Below are 17,173 nucleotides of genomic sequence, written 5' to 3'. Positions count from 1 at the left end.
TAGTTTACAATTTTGCTACCTAAGAAAAATGTAAAACATCTACGTTTTCCGTTGACTTCGTATTTAAAACAGAAACTAAAAAAATATACAAAACACATACTCCACTGAAAAAAACCTTGACATACAAATGATAATGAAAAATTGTGTACCTTATATTTTTTTACTTTTTCATATATGACATATAAAGAAAGCATTGTAAAAATTTCGAAAATTTGACAAGTATTCCTGAGCTATTTTTTAAAAATGATTTTGGTATGACGTGTGTGAACTCAAAAACGCTTTAAGCCAGACGGATGAAATTTGGTATATGGACCAAATTTGTAGATTTCTATCAAATTTTGAATGGAGGAGAGGAAGTATACCTGTTCGAATACATGGGAGCTCAATAATTATAAAATGTCAAATAAATAAAATTTGGTACAAAGGTTTAGCATCTAAAATGCAAAACTAAATCCGTCTGTATTTTCTATGCATTCATACATTCAATGATTTACATCAGTATAGGATCTGGCGACAACAATGCAAAATTTTTGTTTCAATCGGTCGGAAAAAAAGACTCCCAAAACACATATTTCCACAATGAAGATACTAGATTCGCCCCCATTTGTAGCCTTATCCAACATCTACAATTTGAAGCGGGGGATAAGACCTTTACTAGAGAAAGTCTCCCATTTGTTTTATTTATTGGATCTTTCCATTTTTTTATTTATTTCTTCTGCTCTTTGAAATCACCCCCCCCCCTGATACACGCCCTGCCTGCCCCACCCTAGTTACGGCAGTGGTGAAGATACGGTCACAAGTGTATGTAAGGATCCAGAAATTGAAAAAGAAAAAAACATTTGGATTCACTACATATCAGAGAAAGTTTGAAATGATTATAATGTTCTTCACTAGTTTTGTTTACTATACGCATATTTACATACATTCGTATTTTCGACTAAGAAGTGTGGGTATTTGAAAGGATAATACGGTTTTTTTAACCCCCAGTTTTTCCACATGTTTTTTGTTGTTGTTGCTGTTTGTTTATAAAATGTAAAGTATATAACACAGTTATCGAAACTTACAAACTACACTATCTACCGATAAGTATTTGGGCACCCATGCAAATGCGGATATCTGCGGTCACGCTTTCTGTATTTAATATAGTGTAGGAAACATCATTGGCATGAGTCGCATGCAGAAAATTCAAAGCTGACTTCGAGAAAGGCATATCATAGAAATGGCCGATCCTTAGGGACGTATCTAGTGAATTAAATACTCCAAAATCAATATTGGCCTTTTTAATTAAGAAGTGAGTGTGCTTCGACCGGCACCCATGAAACTAAGAGATAGGGACCGCCGAGTGCTGCCCAAAGAAATTCGGAAAAACTGCGTCAAACCGATAGCCTACATACTCCAGCAATTTTCAATAAGCATTCGGGATTATTGTTTCCTTAAATACCATCTGCAAGGAAGCACATTTGCTTGGTTTCCATGGTCGTGCTACCACCCATAAGCCTTTGATTACAAAATTCGACAGCGCTGCTCGGTTCCGTGGTGCACGTCGAAATGGGACCGTAGATGAGTAGAAACAAGTTCTCTGGAATGATGAATCAAGGTTCAATCCTTACCAGTCGGATGGCAGAGTCTGGGTTTGGCGAATGTATGGAGAATTCCTTTTGCCAGAATGCATTGTGCATACAGTAAAGTTTGGAAGAGGTGGAATTATGGTCTGGAGATGTTTCTCGTGGTATGGCCTGGGGCCACTGATCCCACTTCATTGCAAGCTCATTGCCGACCCCTACTCCACTATTCTAGACAACAATATGCTTCCTACGCTGTGGCCATTTTACGAATTGGATTATTGTTATTTCCAGGAAGACAACGCCACTTGTCATGTTGCGAGGTCCACCAGAGACTCGTATGATGACTCGTAATGGGGTGAATCGACTGGATTGGGCTGCCCAGAATTCACATTTGAATTCTCTAGAAAACCTCTGAAACCAGTTGGCTCGCCGAATTAAGAGGTGCAGCAAACGTCCAAAATCGGTGAAAGAGCTTAGATGTCTTCTATAAGCCGAGTGGAAAAAAATACTACTGTCCATCATCCAAACACTTATGGAAAGAATGCCCCGAAGCGTTAAGACTGTAAATACCTCAGGTGGCGGCTCTACCAACTATTAAATATGAATAAAATGTCTTTATCTCCTTTATCACAGATGCCCAATTACTTATTGGTAGTTAGTGTACATGACAATATGTAAAGAAAGCATTATATTAATAAATACAGGATTAGCAAGAAAAAAGTTATCCACTTGAGAGGGCTCTAAAATGCGTTCTATTGATCCAAATGAGATAAAATTTGAACTACAGATTATTGAGTTGATGCGCTTTACATTTATTAAATAAAAAAATAGTACAAAAATTCACCATTAGATGGCACTGTAATACACATAAAACCATTTAATATGGTTTATAATTGTTAAATAAAGTAAAATTAAAATTGCTCAATATGTCCTCCTACATTTTCAACAATATGCTCTAATCAGAGAACCATATTTTCTATATGATGGTTGGAATATTAAGAATATGGCGCCGAATGTTGTCCTTCAGATCTGGTAGAGATGATGGCCTTTGACGGTAGATATTGTCCTTCAAATAACCCCACAACCGAAAGTCGCAAGGGGTGATGTCAGGCGAATGAGGAGGCCATGCTGTTGGGAAATGACGGCTGATAACTATTCTATGAAATGCTGTTTTAATAATCGTTTAACACGACGATCAATATGAGGTAGTGCACCATCCTGCATGAAAATGATGTCTTGAAGGCATCCATGCTGTAGAAGAGTCGGAATTACAAAATCCTTCAGCATATCATGGCTTCTTTGTCCTGTGATGGAACAGGTTTGGATTCAATTTGAAGTTATCTCTTCAAAGAAATACGGTCCAGTGATAAAGGTAGCTGTAAAACTACACCATACTGTCACTTTTTCATGATGCAAGGGTTATTCCTGGATAACGTGAAAATTTTCCTCTGCCCGAATTCGACAGTTGTGGGTGCTAACTTGCCCATTGAGGCAAAAGTGGGCCTCATCATTCAACAGAATGTTCCATGGCCAAGTTGTGTCAACCACTATTCGAGCAAGGAACTGAAGTGCAAAAGTTTTACAGACCTTTAAGTCCCCGTCCTGCAACAGATGCACAGACTTGATTTTGTATGTATAAAAATGCAAAATTTGCTGTACGATTTTTCGTACAGTTGAATACGGCATATCCCGAACATGGGAAACGATTGACAAACTCACACTAATATGTGGCGGCTGACTGCTGGCTTCAGCGAGCGCGGTCGCAACATTTTCGACGCTGGAAGACGGGGTTTTTTTCCCGTCCTCTACCTTAAAGAATGCCAAATTGCCCAGTTTTTTCAAATTTCTGCATCATCTTGCGTAGGGCACCTGGGAACATTGGACCTCTTCGTATCTGCTTCATAAGACGAAATTCCTTTAGAGCTGCAACAAAGTTTTGTTGCTTCTAGTGGAACAATTTCACCAGTAACCCTTTTTCTTGCAACGTAGGCATGACGAACATAAATGAAACTAATGTTGGTGCAGAATCCGTCTTCTTTTTATCCAAAGAAAAATGGTAATAGACATGCGCTGTAACGCAAATTATGTTTCACATTTTCAATATATACAAATAAATGCCATTTGTGTTACAACGCCGTCTATTAGTGAATTTTTTAATTAATAAATGTAATGCGCATCATCTGAATAATCTGTAATTCAAATTTTATATTATTTGGACCAATAGAACGTATTTTAGAGCCCTCTGAAGTGGGTAATTTATTTCTTGCCAATACTGTATATAGGGCAATTTATATTAAAAATTCCGTCAGAATTCAGAGAAGATATCAGCATTGCAGGGATTTCATTTTCAATTTATGTCCAATAGAAACTAAATGAAGAGCGATTTTTCACAAACTGAAATTTCTGAATCTTCGTATAGAAATATTTAATTACAATAAGGTTAAAAATATGCTAGAATGAGTATTATTCGGCATAATTTTAGGGATCCAATTTCAAGTTAGCCGTTTGAAATTGGTTCGCTAGATTGTAAAGCCTTTTTCTAAATAACGTATCGGTCAATTTAACCATAATTGCAAAGTCTCTAAATTAAAACTTGCAAAAGGACTCTGAAATAAAGCTTTATATCGAAAATCATGCTAAAAATGTTTCGAAACAGTTGCAATAATTTTTTTGAGAAAATTTACAAAGTTATAAGAAAATGTGTCTTCTTAAATGAACTGGATTTCTTTGCTTTCAATAGCAGACATCTTTTCTAAATTTTACATATATTTTATGGTTAACTTTCCTCTAATCGATTTGTTAATTGTATAGACATTATTGCCGTTATTTTGAAACAAACTTTCTCTTTCATGTATTGACGAATGTCTTTTCTGAAGCTCCTAAAAAACATGTATCATGTTATCAGATCAATAGACTTTTTTGCACTTCGGATAGATTAATAAAGTACTAACGTGTTGGTTTGTTTACAGTTCTGAAAGATCTTCCTTCCTGTTCCTTTTTTTAAGTTCATCCAATTCCATCTGGCATATCAGATGATATAGGGAAAAAAAAAGCAAAACTAATCTAGCAGCGCGATTTTAACAAAGACGTCTTTCGTTGAGCTCTCAATCTCTTGGCAAAGTGCACCCAAAAGAGGAGTTTCAAAGGCATGCGTTCTACTTCAAGTGACGTCATGCGCTCATTTTTGCCCCGTGAAGTCTTCATATGATTCAAGCTTTAGTCGTGGGTGGTGGAGTGATATTTTGGGCGCCACTTTCATCCTGAACTGAGGTTGTTACAGATCAGAACAAGAAGAGTTGCGAATCATCTAGTCTGACAGTATGGCTTACAGAGGTCCCGCATACGGTCTCAGCGCTCAAATTGCTAACAAGGTATGCTCAAAACTGATTATTGCAGTCCTATTTTGTGGAAGACTTCTTTGATTAGTTTTGTATCATTTCTCATGTGACGATTACGGATACGATTTGGATATTTGAATCAATTCTTTGTCAGTCAATTAGTACTCATTGTGATTTGTTATAGCGTTTTAGCATACTCAATACAAATCAAGTAAGTTGGGTGATAAAAGCTGTTTTGTTTTGTACGAATCATAAAGAATATCTTTACAATCTGATGGATAGAATCAGTTGAAACGGAGGTTAAGATTCTCAAATCTGATCGAAACTGGGGAATAATCTCTTACAATTTGCTGGATTTTATCATATCATATGCAGATTTCTTTCGCTTTCTAAAAATTTCCATTTTCTACCTCAGATTTAGAGTAAAATCAAAAACAGGAAGCCTCGTTTTAATTGATATCTGGTTATTTCTTTAGAGATATACAATTTAATGAATATTAAAATTTAGATATTTGAAGCTTTGCAGGGGTTTTCTTATTTCTTTACTAAAAAGGTTTGAGACCCCGATTTATCGAAAATGTTCAATGCAACAAACGTAAAATAAAAAGGAAACCTAGCTTCATCATCTTTCTTTCGAATTACTATTGGATGAATTCAAAGAAGAATGTAGAAACTTCTGAACTATTTAAAACGAAGAATCCTTACGCAGTACTATAATAAAATAAAAATTATATTGTTTCAGTAAAATAAACTCATTCTTTTCTTCTTCATGAGGAATTAAATCTTAGACCGAAAGGAGAAGAAGTTTAAAGTTAAAGAACTTCATTTGAACTATTTTTTATTAACATGTGCAAATAAGATTTGTTTGAAGATTAAAGTTTGAAGTTTTTTTTTCTGTGAAAAATTTTGAAGAAAAGACAAATAATTATCTAATTTCTTTAATTATGGAAGCATCAGTTTTCTTTGCTTATAATGGATTTCCTTCTTTTTCCTTCTTTTATAAATTTTATTTCAAAGACCAATATTCCCATATTTTCGACGAACTGATTTCTCTTATAACAAAAATCTCTTTATGAATAAATGACCGGGAATTACTTACTTACTGAAAGACACAAATTGGTAATTATACAAATAAAAATCAATCCATTTTTTTAAAAAATGTATAAGCGTTGCTGAAAAATTTAATTAATTCGAATATTTATGATTAAAAACATGTATGAAATACTAATTTTAATCTTGTTAATTAAAATAGTTTTAAAATATTTCGGAGATTTCTAACAAAGACAGATTTTACCTTTTGAAATTTCCATTTAATTTTCTTGAAAACAAGAAATTATAAGGTCATGTTTAAATTTCTAGTGAATCATTTGAGTATTTTTCAAAACTTTTGCATTCTTCCTGAGAATGATTGGTTACCTTTTAGAAACGAAGTGAATAGAATCCGAAATTTGGGATTTTCATTTCAGTTTCATATTTCTTATAAATTTAGAGCTTTTTATTTATTGTGGAAGATGTCATATCGCCAGCTTGAAGCACAGATTTTCTATACCTTCACTGTAAATCCCAATCAAAAGTGAAATGAAGCTGAATCTGAAAAGGAATAAAAATAACATATTTTGAAATATTTTTTAGTCGTAATCCATTAAAGAAAAAGCTAGAAATTTCTATTTGTGTATGTTTCTGTTTGGATGGAGAATTAATGACAATAAAGAGATTTGGCCAAAAAACTTTATTGTTCATGAAAATGTACGTAATTTCGAAATCAGAAATAACTTTATTTGTAATTATGACTTGATGAGAAGACATTTATAATTCTTTATATAACAACAAAGGTATAGTTCATGAATTATTTTTGTTTTCTTATAATTCGTAAATTGTTGGCATTCTGTGCAAAGATTTTATATTTAAAATTTCTATTATTTGTATTAAACTGCTCATTTTAAAACAGAAAAATGATGATGTCTTTATGTATTTCACACTTTTCCATATATAGAATGCGTGCTAAGTGATTGATTCAAATAATTCTGATAGATTAGCATTTTTATCATCTGCCACTTCCTTTGATGCTATGTTATTAAAATAATTTGGCATTTTAAATAGCATCGTAATTGGAATGTGCGTGCGATTTTGATAAAAAAAACTCCTTTAATAATGATTACTTTATCCCAAATTCTGCTCTCTAAATTTGGTTTCGTAGTCTCCTCACCTAATTATTCTGTTTCTCTTTATTTTATCTCACTTTTTTTCATATATCAAAAGATATTTTTGGTCATTTTATTCAACATGACTTATTTGATGGAATTTAATAATTTAATTTGTGCTCATTTCCTGGTGTGCTAGAGATTTGAAATTTTGTGTACTTGATGGTATTTACCTTGAAATAAATATGAGAAAAATTAATTCAAGTGATCATAATAACTGTGATAAAAATTATAAACTAAAGAAGAAAAATACTTAAGATAAAAATTTCTACATTTTATTATACTAGTAAGTTTGAGTTTTAAAAAACTGTTTTAATTTAATTTATTATTAATGATGAGTTTTTCGTTAACACCATAACTGCTATATTTCTATCCATTCCTATGTAGTTAAATAATTTACTTATCCGAATTTTAACACAAAAACATCTTATTATCAAGAATCCGCAACATCCAATGATGAAAACAATGTGACACGATTCTCACTGGAGTGAACGTTTACATTTTATAGACGATGAATAAGATGATCGGACGTATAGCCTTACGGTGATTCGTGGATTTTCTTCTTAGAGGTTTTTACTAAAGGAGCTGGACACATTTTTTCGAATATCTCCAAAAAGCTGCATTACATGGTTTTGAAATTCAGCTATGTAGAAAATAGACTTCCTCTCAGTTTTTCGTGAAGATTCGGTAACGGGGGGCTTTTGCGTACCAACCAAAAATTGATAAAGCAAAAAAAAAAAAAAAAAAAAAAAAAGGTTCACTTTATTTAACAGAAAGCAGATAATGATTTGAAACGTTGAAAAAAGGTTTTATTTCTTGTGAACACTATTTACTTGCACTTTTGTAAAATTAAAACATATATTCGAGAGGAAATAAAGTTTGTTTTTTTATCCCAAATTTTCTCACCTTTTTTTTACTTATAAAATACAGAGTTTTCAACCAAATTATACAGAACTTACAGAATAAATGACAAAATATTATTAAAGTATTATGATAAATCTTAGGAGTATTTTATGTACATTGGGAAAAATGAGTCATTTTAATAATTTTTTTCTGTGCATGCGCGATACAAAAACATATTTTTTTCTTATTCAGTTCAATAAAGCATCATTTATCGAATTTCAATCGAATGCCATTAAATTTCACAAAGGTTTCGGCATCACAGTGAGCTGAATTTCAGTTAGTCTCTAAAAGCCTAATGGCAAAAGGTTTTCCACCAATTATTTTTCTTTAAACTTGGAGCTTCGAGTCATTCATATTAAATGCCTCTTCAGATTTATAAAATATCATCTATCTGAACCTGTCATAAAATTCAGTAGAACTATTCGAAAATGCAAAAAAGAGGAAAATTGGGAAGACGTTGTGGAAAATCCCTCGTTCTTAGGATTTCGGAGAATAATTTCATGAATCATTGAATTCACTGCAATTTTTCTGAATAATTCAACTGGAATTTTGATACAAGTGGTCCTATGTATCTAGCTTTACAAATGTGAATGCTATATGTTGCGCACGCACTGATAAAATTCATTTACTAAAAATACTCATATATAAAATAATACTTCCAATTGTAACACAATTCTTTAATATTATTTTGCCATATATTCTGTAAATTACGTATGATATGGTTGAAAATTCTGCCTTTTACAAGCAAAATACTTGTAGGAAAATTTGGGATTTTTTTAAACCCTTTGTATTTTCCACAATATAGTGCTATTTTAATAACAATGCCTGTTAGTCTTGCCCACTGGAAATAAAACAAAGCATTGACGGAGCGGACAATTTCTAGTTCTCGGTAAAGTGTAAGAACAAATATAGGTTTGATGTTCGTCCTGGAAATTATGGGAATAATAGCATTTTCACGAAAATTTCTTGGCTGCTTATTTGTCATGTATAAAAAAAATTCTAAATTCAAAAATATATAAATATTAAGTTAATTTTATAATTATATTTTTGACATTTTTTAGAATCATTCCTTTCAGTGGAACATAGCGTTTATATTTTAACTACAAAAATTGTGTTTAATAATATTTTGCAAAACTTCAACTGAAGAAATCAAAAAATGATCGGGTTGGAGAAAAGTAAAAAATTCTTGTTCTTTTAAGCCAACTTCAAATGAGATTATCGTATCTCCGCATTCATTTATTTGATAGCAACACAGATTGATTAAAAGTCATGTGTCGCTTTTTAAATTCACACAAACTTTTACTAAAGAAGTACAAGAACAAATACTAACAAGGCTTTTCAATTTCTTGAATACTTCATCGTAGAGTCGGAATTTGATATTGTATTTTAATACAGAATGTGCAATAGTGAAATAAACAAAAAATGCTCAAATTCATTACTTCTGAAATACTTTCTGAGTTATTGAGTTCACGTGAAACAATGATCAACCCTTTGAAAATTGATTGCAGATTTACCATTTTTGTGATAAAATAATTGCCAAATTTCATATATCAACCGTCTTCTCTTTTTGAACTATCATGTTTTGAAAAGACTAACGTCATTTTAAATATAGATTTCTCTATCTTAAGAATGTCTAAAATGTGAAGATGCATCAAAATCTAGAAACTTTTGATGATCAGTATGCTTATTTTTAGTATATTTCGTAGACGAAAAAGCGAAAGTAACATATATACTGATTTAGGACAATCAAGAACATGGCTGCAAGTGAGTGCACATCTTAAGCTCTAAGCCATATTTCATTTACTGATTCAGATCGACCATTGCATCCGCTCGGCAATATTTTGCCAAACAAATGCAAAAGAATCATTTTAATTCTTTTTTAAAGACACTGCTATTTCTCCAAACACTTAAGTTGCTTCGTGTATCATTTTTCCCTTCTGTTTTGATATGCATTTCTCCTTTCATTTCGAGTTTAAAAACTTTTGGAACTGCGAACTCTCTGTTTGTCAGGTTCAATATTGTATTTCTTTCTTAAGAAGGAATCTCTCTACCAATTCATCAACACTTCATCTTTTTCTGTTCGCTTCTTTCTTTTGTATCAGCGAAGGCGCATTTCTTTCATCCAGTTTACAAAAGCTACTTGTGATTTTTTCTCTTTCATTGCCGAACTCTCAAAAACTGCGCATTTCATTATTAACCTTCCCCCATTTTTTAAAAAGAATTCCAAGTTATTTTCAATAAAAAAAAAGACATTGAGGGTTTTCTTCACGACTAATGGTAGACGCAAAAATGCGATGGGCTTCTCCTTTTCGAAAGAAATCATTTTGACCTTGAAGTATAATGTGATATAAAAGTAACACCTTGGATAATTGGGTTTTGAAAAAGTGACATGCGATAACTTGAATAATTTTTTTAAATTTATTTGTGACACCTGTTTTTTTATTCGTAACATTTCCTTCTGTTTTTCTCAGAATGAACCGACAAAACAAATTTCCTACAGGATTATTGAAAGAGGAATTCTAGAATAAAATATTTGAAATGACTTGATGATGGTAGCCAAATCACATATTGGAAATATTTTGCATTTCTATCTGTAGGGTCAAGGAGAGCAAGTGGGAACAATTAGTAACAGTGACTAATGAAGTCTTAGTGATTGGAAACATATGCCTTCTTTAGGGCATTCTAGAGGGACACTTTCCATCCATTTTCAGTGTTATTTTGATTACTTTAGTTGCAATTATCTTCAAACAAAACTTAGTTTTTAGTTTTACTTTTGGGCTTTCTCCTAAGAAACAGGAGAGTGTTCTCAATGACTCTTGACAATTTTCAACCTGGGAAGTTAAAACCAGGCTTTTAATGTAATAAACACTTATATTCTTTATATATTTTGAATAATTTATTACTTGACGGGAAGTGATATAAAGTTTAGGAACTTGGTAGTGTCATGTCCTGCCAATAATGTTTATTATTTTATGCCAAATTAACAATGGATATTTTTAAAGAAACCACTTTGTAATCTACATATATGATACTTTTCACATATGAAAGTTGGTTACCAAAAATGATTTTATTCTGATTGATATCAAGTGTAAAAAAAAAAAAAAAAAAACAACAAGAAAACTGACTGCAAAGAAGAAAAGAAAAGTGCTGTTGAAGGAGATGATGATTTTGACAATGAGAAATGGAGGTTGTGGAAATGAAAAAAGGCATCATGCATGGTTTATCTTTTTCAAACCCATATGTATATTTTCATCCAAGATACCCGAGTGAAAAACTCCGCCCAAAAGAATGATGGAAGTGAGCTCAATGTAACAGGTTTGATTAAACTAACAAATTGTTGAGGCATTAATGATAGTTGACAGTTGCTGATCAATTGATTCCACCTGATCGTATTGAGGAGTAGATTTTTTTCAAGCAACGTAAACATCAGGAAAAAAAAATGAGTTGAATTAGAGATTGATGTTCTACTCGAAATGAGAGCTCTATTTTCTCCTATTAAATTGAATGACTTACTTTATTCATATGAAATGAGTTTCTAACTCTCATATATTAAAATGTTCAACCATTTCTGTTTTTATTAAGATTCATATTCCGACTTTTCTCAACAAGATTGGAGATTGAGCGATTATAAATGACTCCAAATTGAACGTACTAAATGGTTATGATAGTTTATATGCGATATTTCATGAAATAGAATGTTTTTATTCAAGAAAACTTTAAAAAAGAAGAATTTCAGGATAGTTGCAAAATAAATTTTGTGGCAAGAAACTGTCGTTTCTTATCATTTCAAATATATTCTTTTCAGATCAGTTCATTACTGAAATTAGGAGTCGAAACAGATATTCCCAATAACCCCATATTCTCTCCGATACAAACCGAAATAATTAGGAATGTCGCTGCAACTAAGACAGGTTAATTAGTAAGATAAAATAGATATTGTTCAATGAACCCTCAGAACATGACTATGTCTTCACATAAAATATATACATTTTCCTTCTCATGAGAACATTTTGAAGCGAAGGAAACATTAGGAAAAATTCGTTCCCAGTTACCCTCACTGACCCTACTTATCAAATAATGAATAAATTTTACAAATATAATTTCATTTAAATATATTATATAAATCCTTATCTTTGAGCAATAAAAAAAAACTAATAGCTCAAAGAATTTTATGTAGATTTTTTCACTTTACAACAAATTACTTTCTGCGGAAAGATGTAAATTTCTTGACATGAAAATTCCTTTTATTTGATTAAACTCGAAAGACAGCATAGAAAGGCTTTACATATTTTTTTAAGGTACCGTTCTGAACGATAACTATAGGAAATCTTTCTGATAGCACTAAGAACAACAATTGTTACATCTTACAATTTTTTTCTATTAATATTTTATCATAATAAAAATAAGATATATAGTAAGTCCTGCACAGATAATTTCCGATAGATTGAAATTCCATTTATTTTCTACTTTATCGGAAACATTTTAAAATAACATACATTATGGTTAATTTTTTAAAACAAATATATAAGTATAAAAAAGGTGATTTATGCCCTACTTCATATTTTATAGAAAGCTATATGTATAAAATAATAATAAAAGGATGTCTCAGATTTGAAATGCCAATGAAACAATACATAATAAAAAATTGTTGTTAAAAAATTTATTATTAAAATCTAATATTAAATAAGTTCTTATTTAAAACCAAATATTGCTGACTACAATATATAGAAATGTACACATATCCCACGTCTAAATTACTTTTACTAACAAAAAGTAGATATTGGAATTCAGAGTTATAAAATTTCATCAAATACCAACTTACGATCATGGAATTTGCTCAATTAGGTTTGTATTTTATCGCACACTTTTAGGTTTAGGGGTAGTTATATAAAATATTCCTCAGAAAAACGCTGAGGCGATTCTTTTTTTATAATACTGCCACACAAAATAAAGAAGACCATTCTCAATTTGAGAGGATTCATAATACAAGAACTCTTGTATCTGATATTAGAAAAAATCATGAAAATTATGTTTTAAATTGATAAAGAACTTAATACCATTTTCATCATAAGAAATGTCTTTTTCTATGAGCATATAAAAATTCCTTCCTTCAACGCATCGAATATTCTTTCTGTACCATAATGAAATAAAATAAATATAGAGCGCAGCATTATTTAAAATTTAAGCAGCATTTATTATAATAGAGCGCAGCATTTATTATAAAAAACTAGATAAAATTAAAAATATTATCTCACATTTTTATTTTGTTGTTTTTAGATAGTTTCTGGATTTTTCAATATTTTTTGGAATTATATTTTAAACTTGTAGGTAGAATCTCTTGGCTGCAAAGCTTTCCTTTCTTGCCCAAGAAAGGAAAGCTTTGCATTTGAAGGAAAATTGTTTTGTGGATTTTCCTTTTGTTTCAAAAGGCGAAATAATTTGATTTGGAAATTTCACTGAACATGAGCTTCTGATTTCTCTTCTGCTGAAAGAAATATGTTTCAGATTTTCATCCATAATCTTTGCAGTTACATCCACAGGTTTGTTTTTCAAAGAATTAGTATGAAATGAGATGGTTTGGCAGCTAACGTCAATGCACTTTTCTACAACTTTTCGTTTTCTTTTGATGCATTCAGAAATGGACAGTCGCAATTCGATTTTCGCTTGAAAACTCATTTGACATTTACAATGGGCTGCTATTCAACCGAAATAAAACAATTGATCTCTATGAGTGGCTGAAAAATAGCTATAATTCGTCATGAGTGTTTGAAAAATGTGTCAAAACCGAAGTCATGAAACATAGATTTTGATCTAAGTTTCGCTCTACAGCTTACTTTTTCCGATCATTCCCATTTAAATATTGACTTGATGTTATTGTTATTATTATTATTATGGGACAGAGGAAGCAATATTTACGAGCTTTGCAAGATTAAAAACCCTTCTTCCCTTGTTATATTCTAACATCTCTCATGCTTCCACAATATGACGTCACATAATGAAAGGAAACAAATACAGGACTCCACATAGGCAATTTTCAATTCATTTTTCAAGCTCGTTGCATATTATGTACACAAAGATATAATCCAGCAAACCAGCAACAAATAAACGGATTTGGTATGTTTGAGTTATTAAACTATATACAAATTTTCAACTTAGATATTGTATTTGTGTGCAGCAAACAGACTTCCTTCTGACAGAACTGATCTAAAATTTGATTTAAATCTACCATTGTGGAGTTCATTTTTCACCTTTCTAGCTCTTTATTGTTTTTGAGTTAACGGATAGGTTAAGTCAAAAAAGATGTTTTTCGTTTTTAGGGAGATGTCATAAAATCTCGTCGTTCGTTTTTTTTGACGATGCCAATATTTTCTCCTCTATGCGAAATTGAAAGAGATAGTTCATTTTTCACAATGAATCGCTCCATTTTTCATTGAACTATGTTGAAATAGATGGTCAAAAAATATTCTCATTAAAATCAGAAAGATTCTTTATTGTCAAATTACTTCCACTTCTACCTATGTACGAAAACTAAAATTTCCAACTTTTGAAATGGTTCGTCCCTGTCATATTTAGCCTTCGCCTTGACCTTTCTCTGACCTTTCACGCTTCTACACCACTGAAATAAGAATTCAATTCCTTTTCATTAGACTCAGGTTCAGGTGGATTTTGCTTTCTTTCACTCAGATTTGGAGTTCAGTGGAACATGAATTCGATTGACACTTTTAGTTTGACTTATGCTATATTTTGATTCCGCTGGAGACCCCAGCTATGGGGAGGAGCATCTTTCATTCCCGTCTTTCTAGTAGGCACAGAGCTGAGTCGCCTGTGAAGGAGGGTGCACTGGAGTTGGTATTGACCAGTTGTCCCGCTTCATTGCCGTCCAGATAATTCAACTAAATCCGTATACTTTAAGGCAGGGTGGATATAAGCAACAATTAAAATGGAACTCCGAAGTGATATTTCGTGTTTGACTTGAGTATATGTACTCTTTGAAATGCTTAGATAAAAATATTGTATCTAACAAACATTTTACATTTATTGCCTTTTTTAACTGGTAAGAAATTTCTTTAATAAGTTCCTCTGTGAAAGCATTTCACAATATATAAATTCTCTTATGTCAGCCACTATTATATACAATGGCAACAAACACTAGAATTGAAATTGGGATTTCGCCTAATGCTAAGGGAAAGCATAAATAACTAGAATTCGAATGAACAAAATGGAGTACTTAACCAAACGATTTTCTTAATTTTTGGTCGTAGTTCGAGAAACGCACAGCAATCATTTTTTTCCCTTCTTTCTTTTTCAGATTATTATATAATTGTCACCAGAGGCATTGTATGAAACCAATGCCGTATAATTGGATCAAACATATGCAGATAACTGAATTGTTTTCTACTAAGCGAAATCAGAACTGGTAATGGAATTTATAAGCGCAAGAATTATTTTCTTAAGTGGAATTCTTATCGGGAATGATAGAAACAAGATGTAGAAGTGCCTGATTATCTTTTGAGTACTGATGTAATTGGTATAATTCTATCTGAAAATGCCATAAAACTGAAGATAACTCAACTAGGCTGGGTTTTTATTAAATGGATAAATCAACGAAATAATAAACTATCCTGATGAGATTTGGAAAACGTGTGTGTATTTTTCAAATTGAATGTAAAAAATAATAATAAATAAATTTTAAAAAACTGAAAAATATTGAGACTATTAAGGGCAGAAATCAAGTAGAAGTTGTAAACAATTACAACATTCAACAACAGTCAGTTCATATGTTATTAATCATAGAATTTGGGGAAATTTATGAATATACTTTCCTAGTTTTAAAGGATTTGATGAATAATTACCTTTCATAATTGAAGATCAGTCCGTAAATAATAAAACTGATGAAAGGCAAAGGCGAATCAATAAAAATATTACCAAGGAAATGTGCTTAAAAGAATAGTGAGTCGAGTTTTGAGAATGGGGAGCATTAAAAGTAATTTAACAATTCTCTACTAAACTTAAAAGTGAAAATTAAGCTTGGAATCTTCCCCATTGACTTAGATAACAAAGTTTCTATAATAGCTAGAGTAAGGTCTTTTAATGATGCATCAGCAAGGGAAGGCAATAATCCTTCACTCAATGGTTGCCTGTGGTGCATGTCTTGAATTAATGAGTTCATACCAAATATTTTATTTATATATCAAATATTTATCAGTCGCGGGTGCTTTGAGGTAAGTTGTCGCCTCCGGATCCAGGCTCCAAATCTGACTCCACCTATGAACCGCCATGTAAGCGTGCCTGCTACTTATGAAATCCATTAGCCTTTCTTTTATAAGCAGCGGAAATTTGGATAGGAGAATGCCGGCTTAGGCATCATCCGAATCATCGGACCAAATTTAAAAGCTTTAGTCCAAAATAACTCTCCTTTTTCTTCGAAACGAGACGTAACTATAACTAATTTAAACCTACTGGCTGCCTTTTCCAAATATGTGTTGCTTCAGTACATCAAGATCTCTTAGGATTTTTCTATTAGCATGAAAATGATGAAATCGTATATAGACATTATCAATTGATTTTTGGAGTCTATTCAGGCCCATTTCTGTTTCAATGCTACCATGTCATTTGTTAAATAACATTAGATCAGAATATGTAAATTATATATCAAAGCTTCAACATTCCTGTAAGCAGATAATTGCGTTACCAGGATTTGGGACACACGGAAAGTTAAATCATTTGTCTGTAAGATTCAAGGAAGTGTAGCAAAGGGCTACTTCACTTAAAAGTATGTAAAGTAATATAAAAAACGAATTATTTCTGAATATGAGGTAGACACGAGTATACTAAGTCTAGTATGGAATTATGCAAATATTTCCTTAGATGCTCACTTAATAAAATTTTAGAAAGAGAAAAGAAAATTACTGCAAGACTGATTTTACTGAACATTCCAGGAATATTTGATCTTTAAGGAGAATTAAAGACTACTGTCCTACTACCCAGTACTGAATTAAAGAAATATGGATAATTAAATTGTTGTAGGGATAGCCCACATTCTAGGATTGAATGGTAAATTTGCTAAACATTTCAAAAAAACTTTGTTTCTAAAGGGAGCGGAAATTTTTAGATATTGCGAAGCTGGTTAAAAATCTTAAGGTTACTTAAAATTTTATGGTTTTGT

At 31.7% G+C, this 17,173-nt stretch overlaps 1 protein-coding gene across 1 annotated transcript in view; it reads left to right on the top strand.

Moving 5' to 3' along the window:
* Positions 1 to 4,775: 4,775 nt before the first annotated feature.
* Positions 4,776 to 17,173, top strand: part of LOC129958605 (muscle-specific protein 20-like) — a 75,592-nt gene continuing 63,194 nt past the window's right edge. Inside the window, exon 1 of the mRNA XM_056071203.1 lies at positions 4,776 to 4,936. Within this exon, the coding sequence (XP_055927178.1) occupies positions 4,886 to 4,936 (51 nt within the window). The 5' untranslated portion in view covers positions 4,776 to 4,885. The remainder of the gene's footprint in view (positions 4,937 to 17,173) is intronic.

This window comes from Argiope bruennichi, chromosome X1, assembly GCF_947563725.1.
Source record: "Argiope bruennichi chromosome X1, qqArgBrue1.1, whole genome shotgun sequence".
Lineage (NCBI taxonomy): Eukaryota > Metazoa > Arthropoda > Arachnida > Araneae > Araneidae > Argiope > Argiope bruennichi.
Note: the sequence above shows the minus strand (reverse complement) of the source record. Positions and strands in the feature narration are given on the sequence as shown.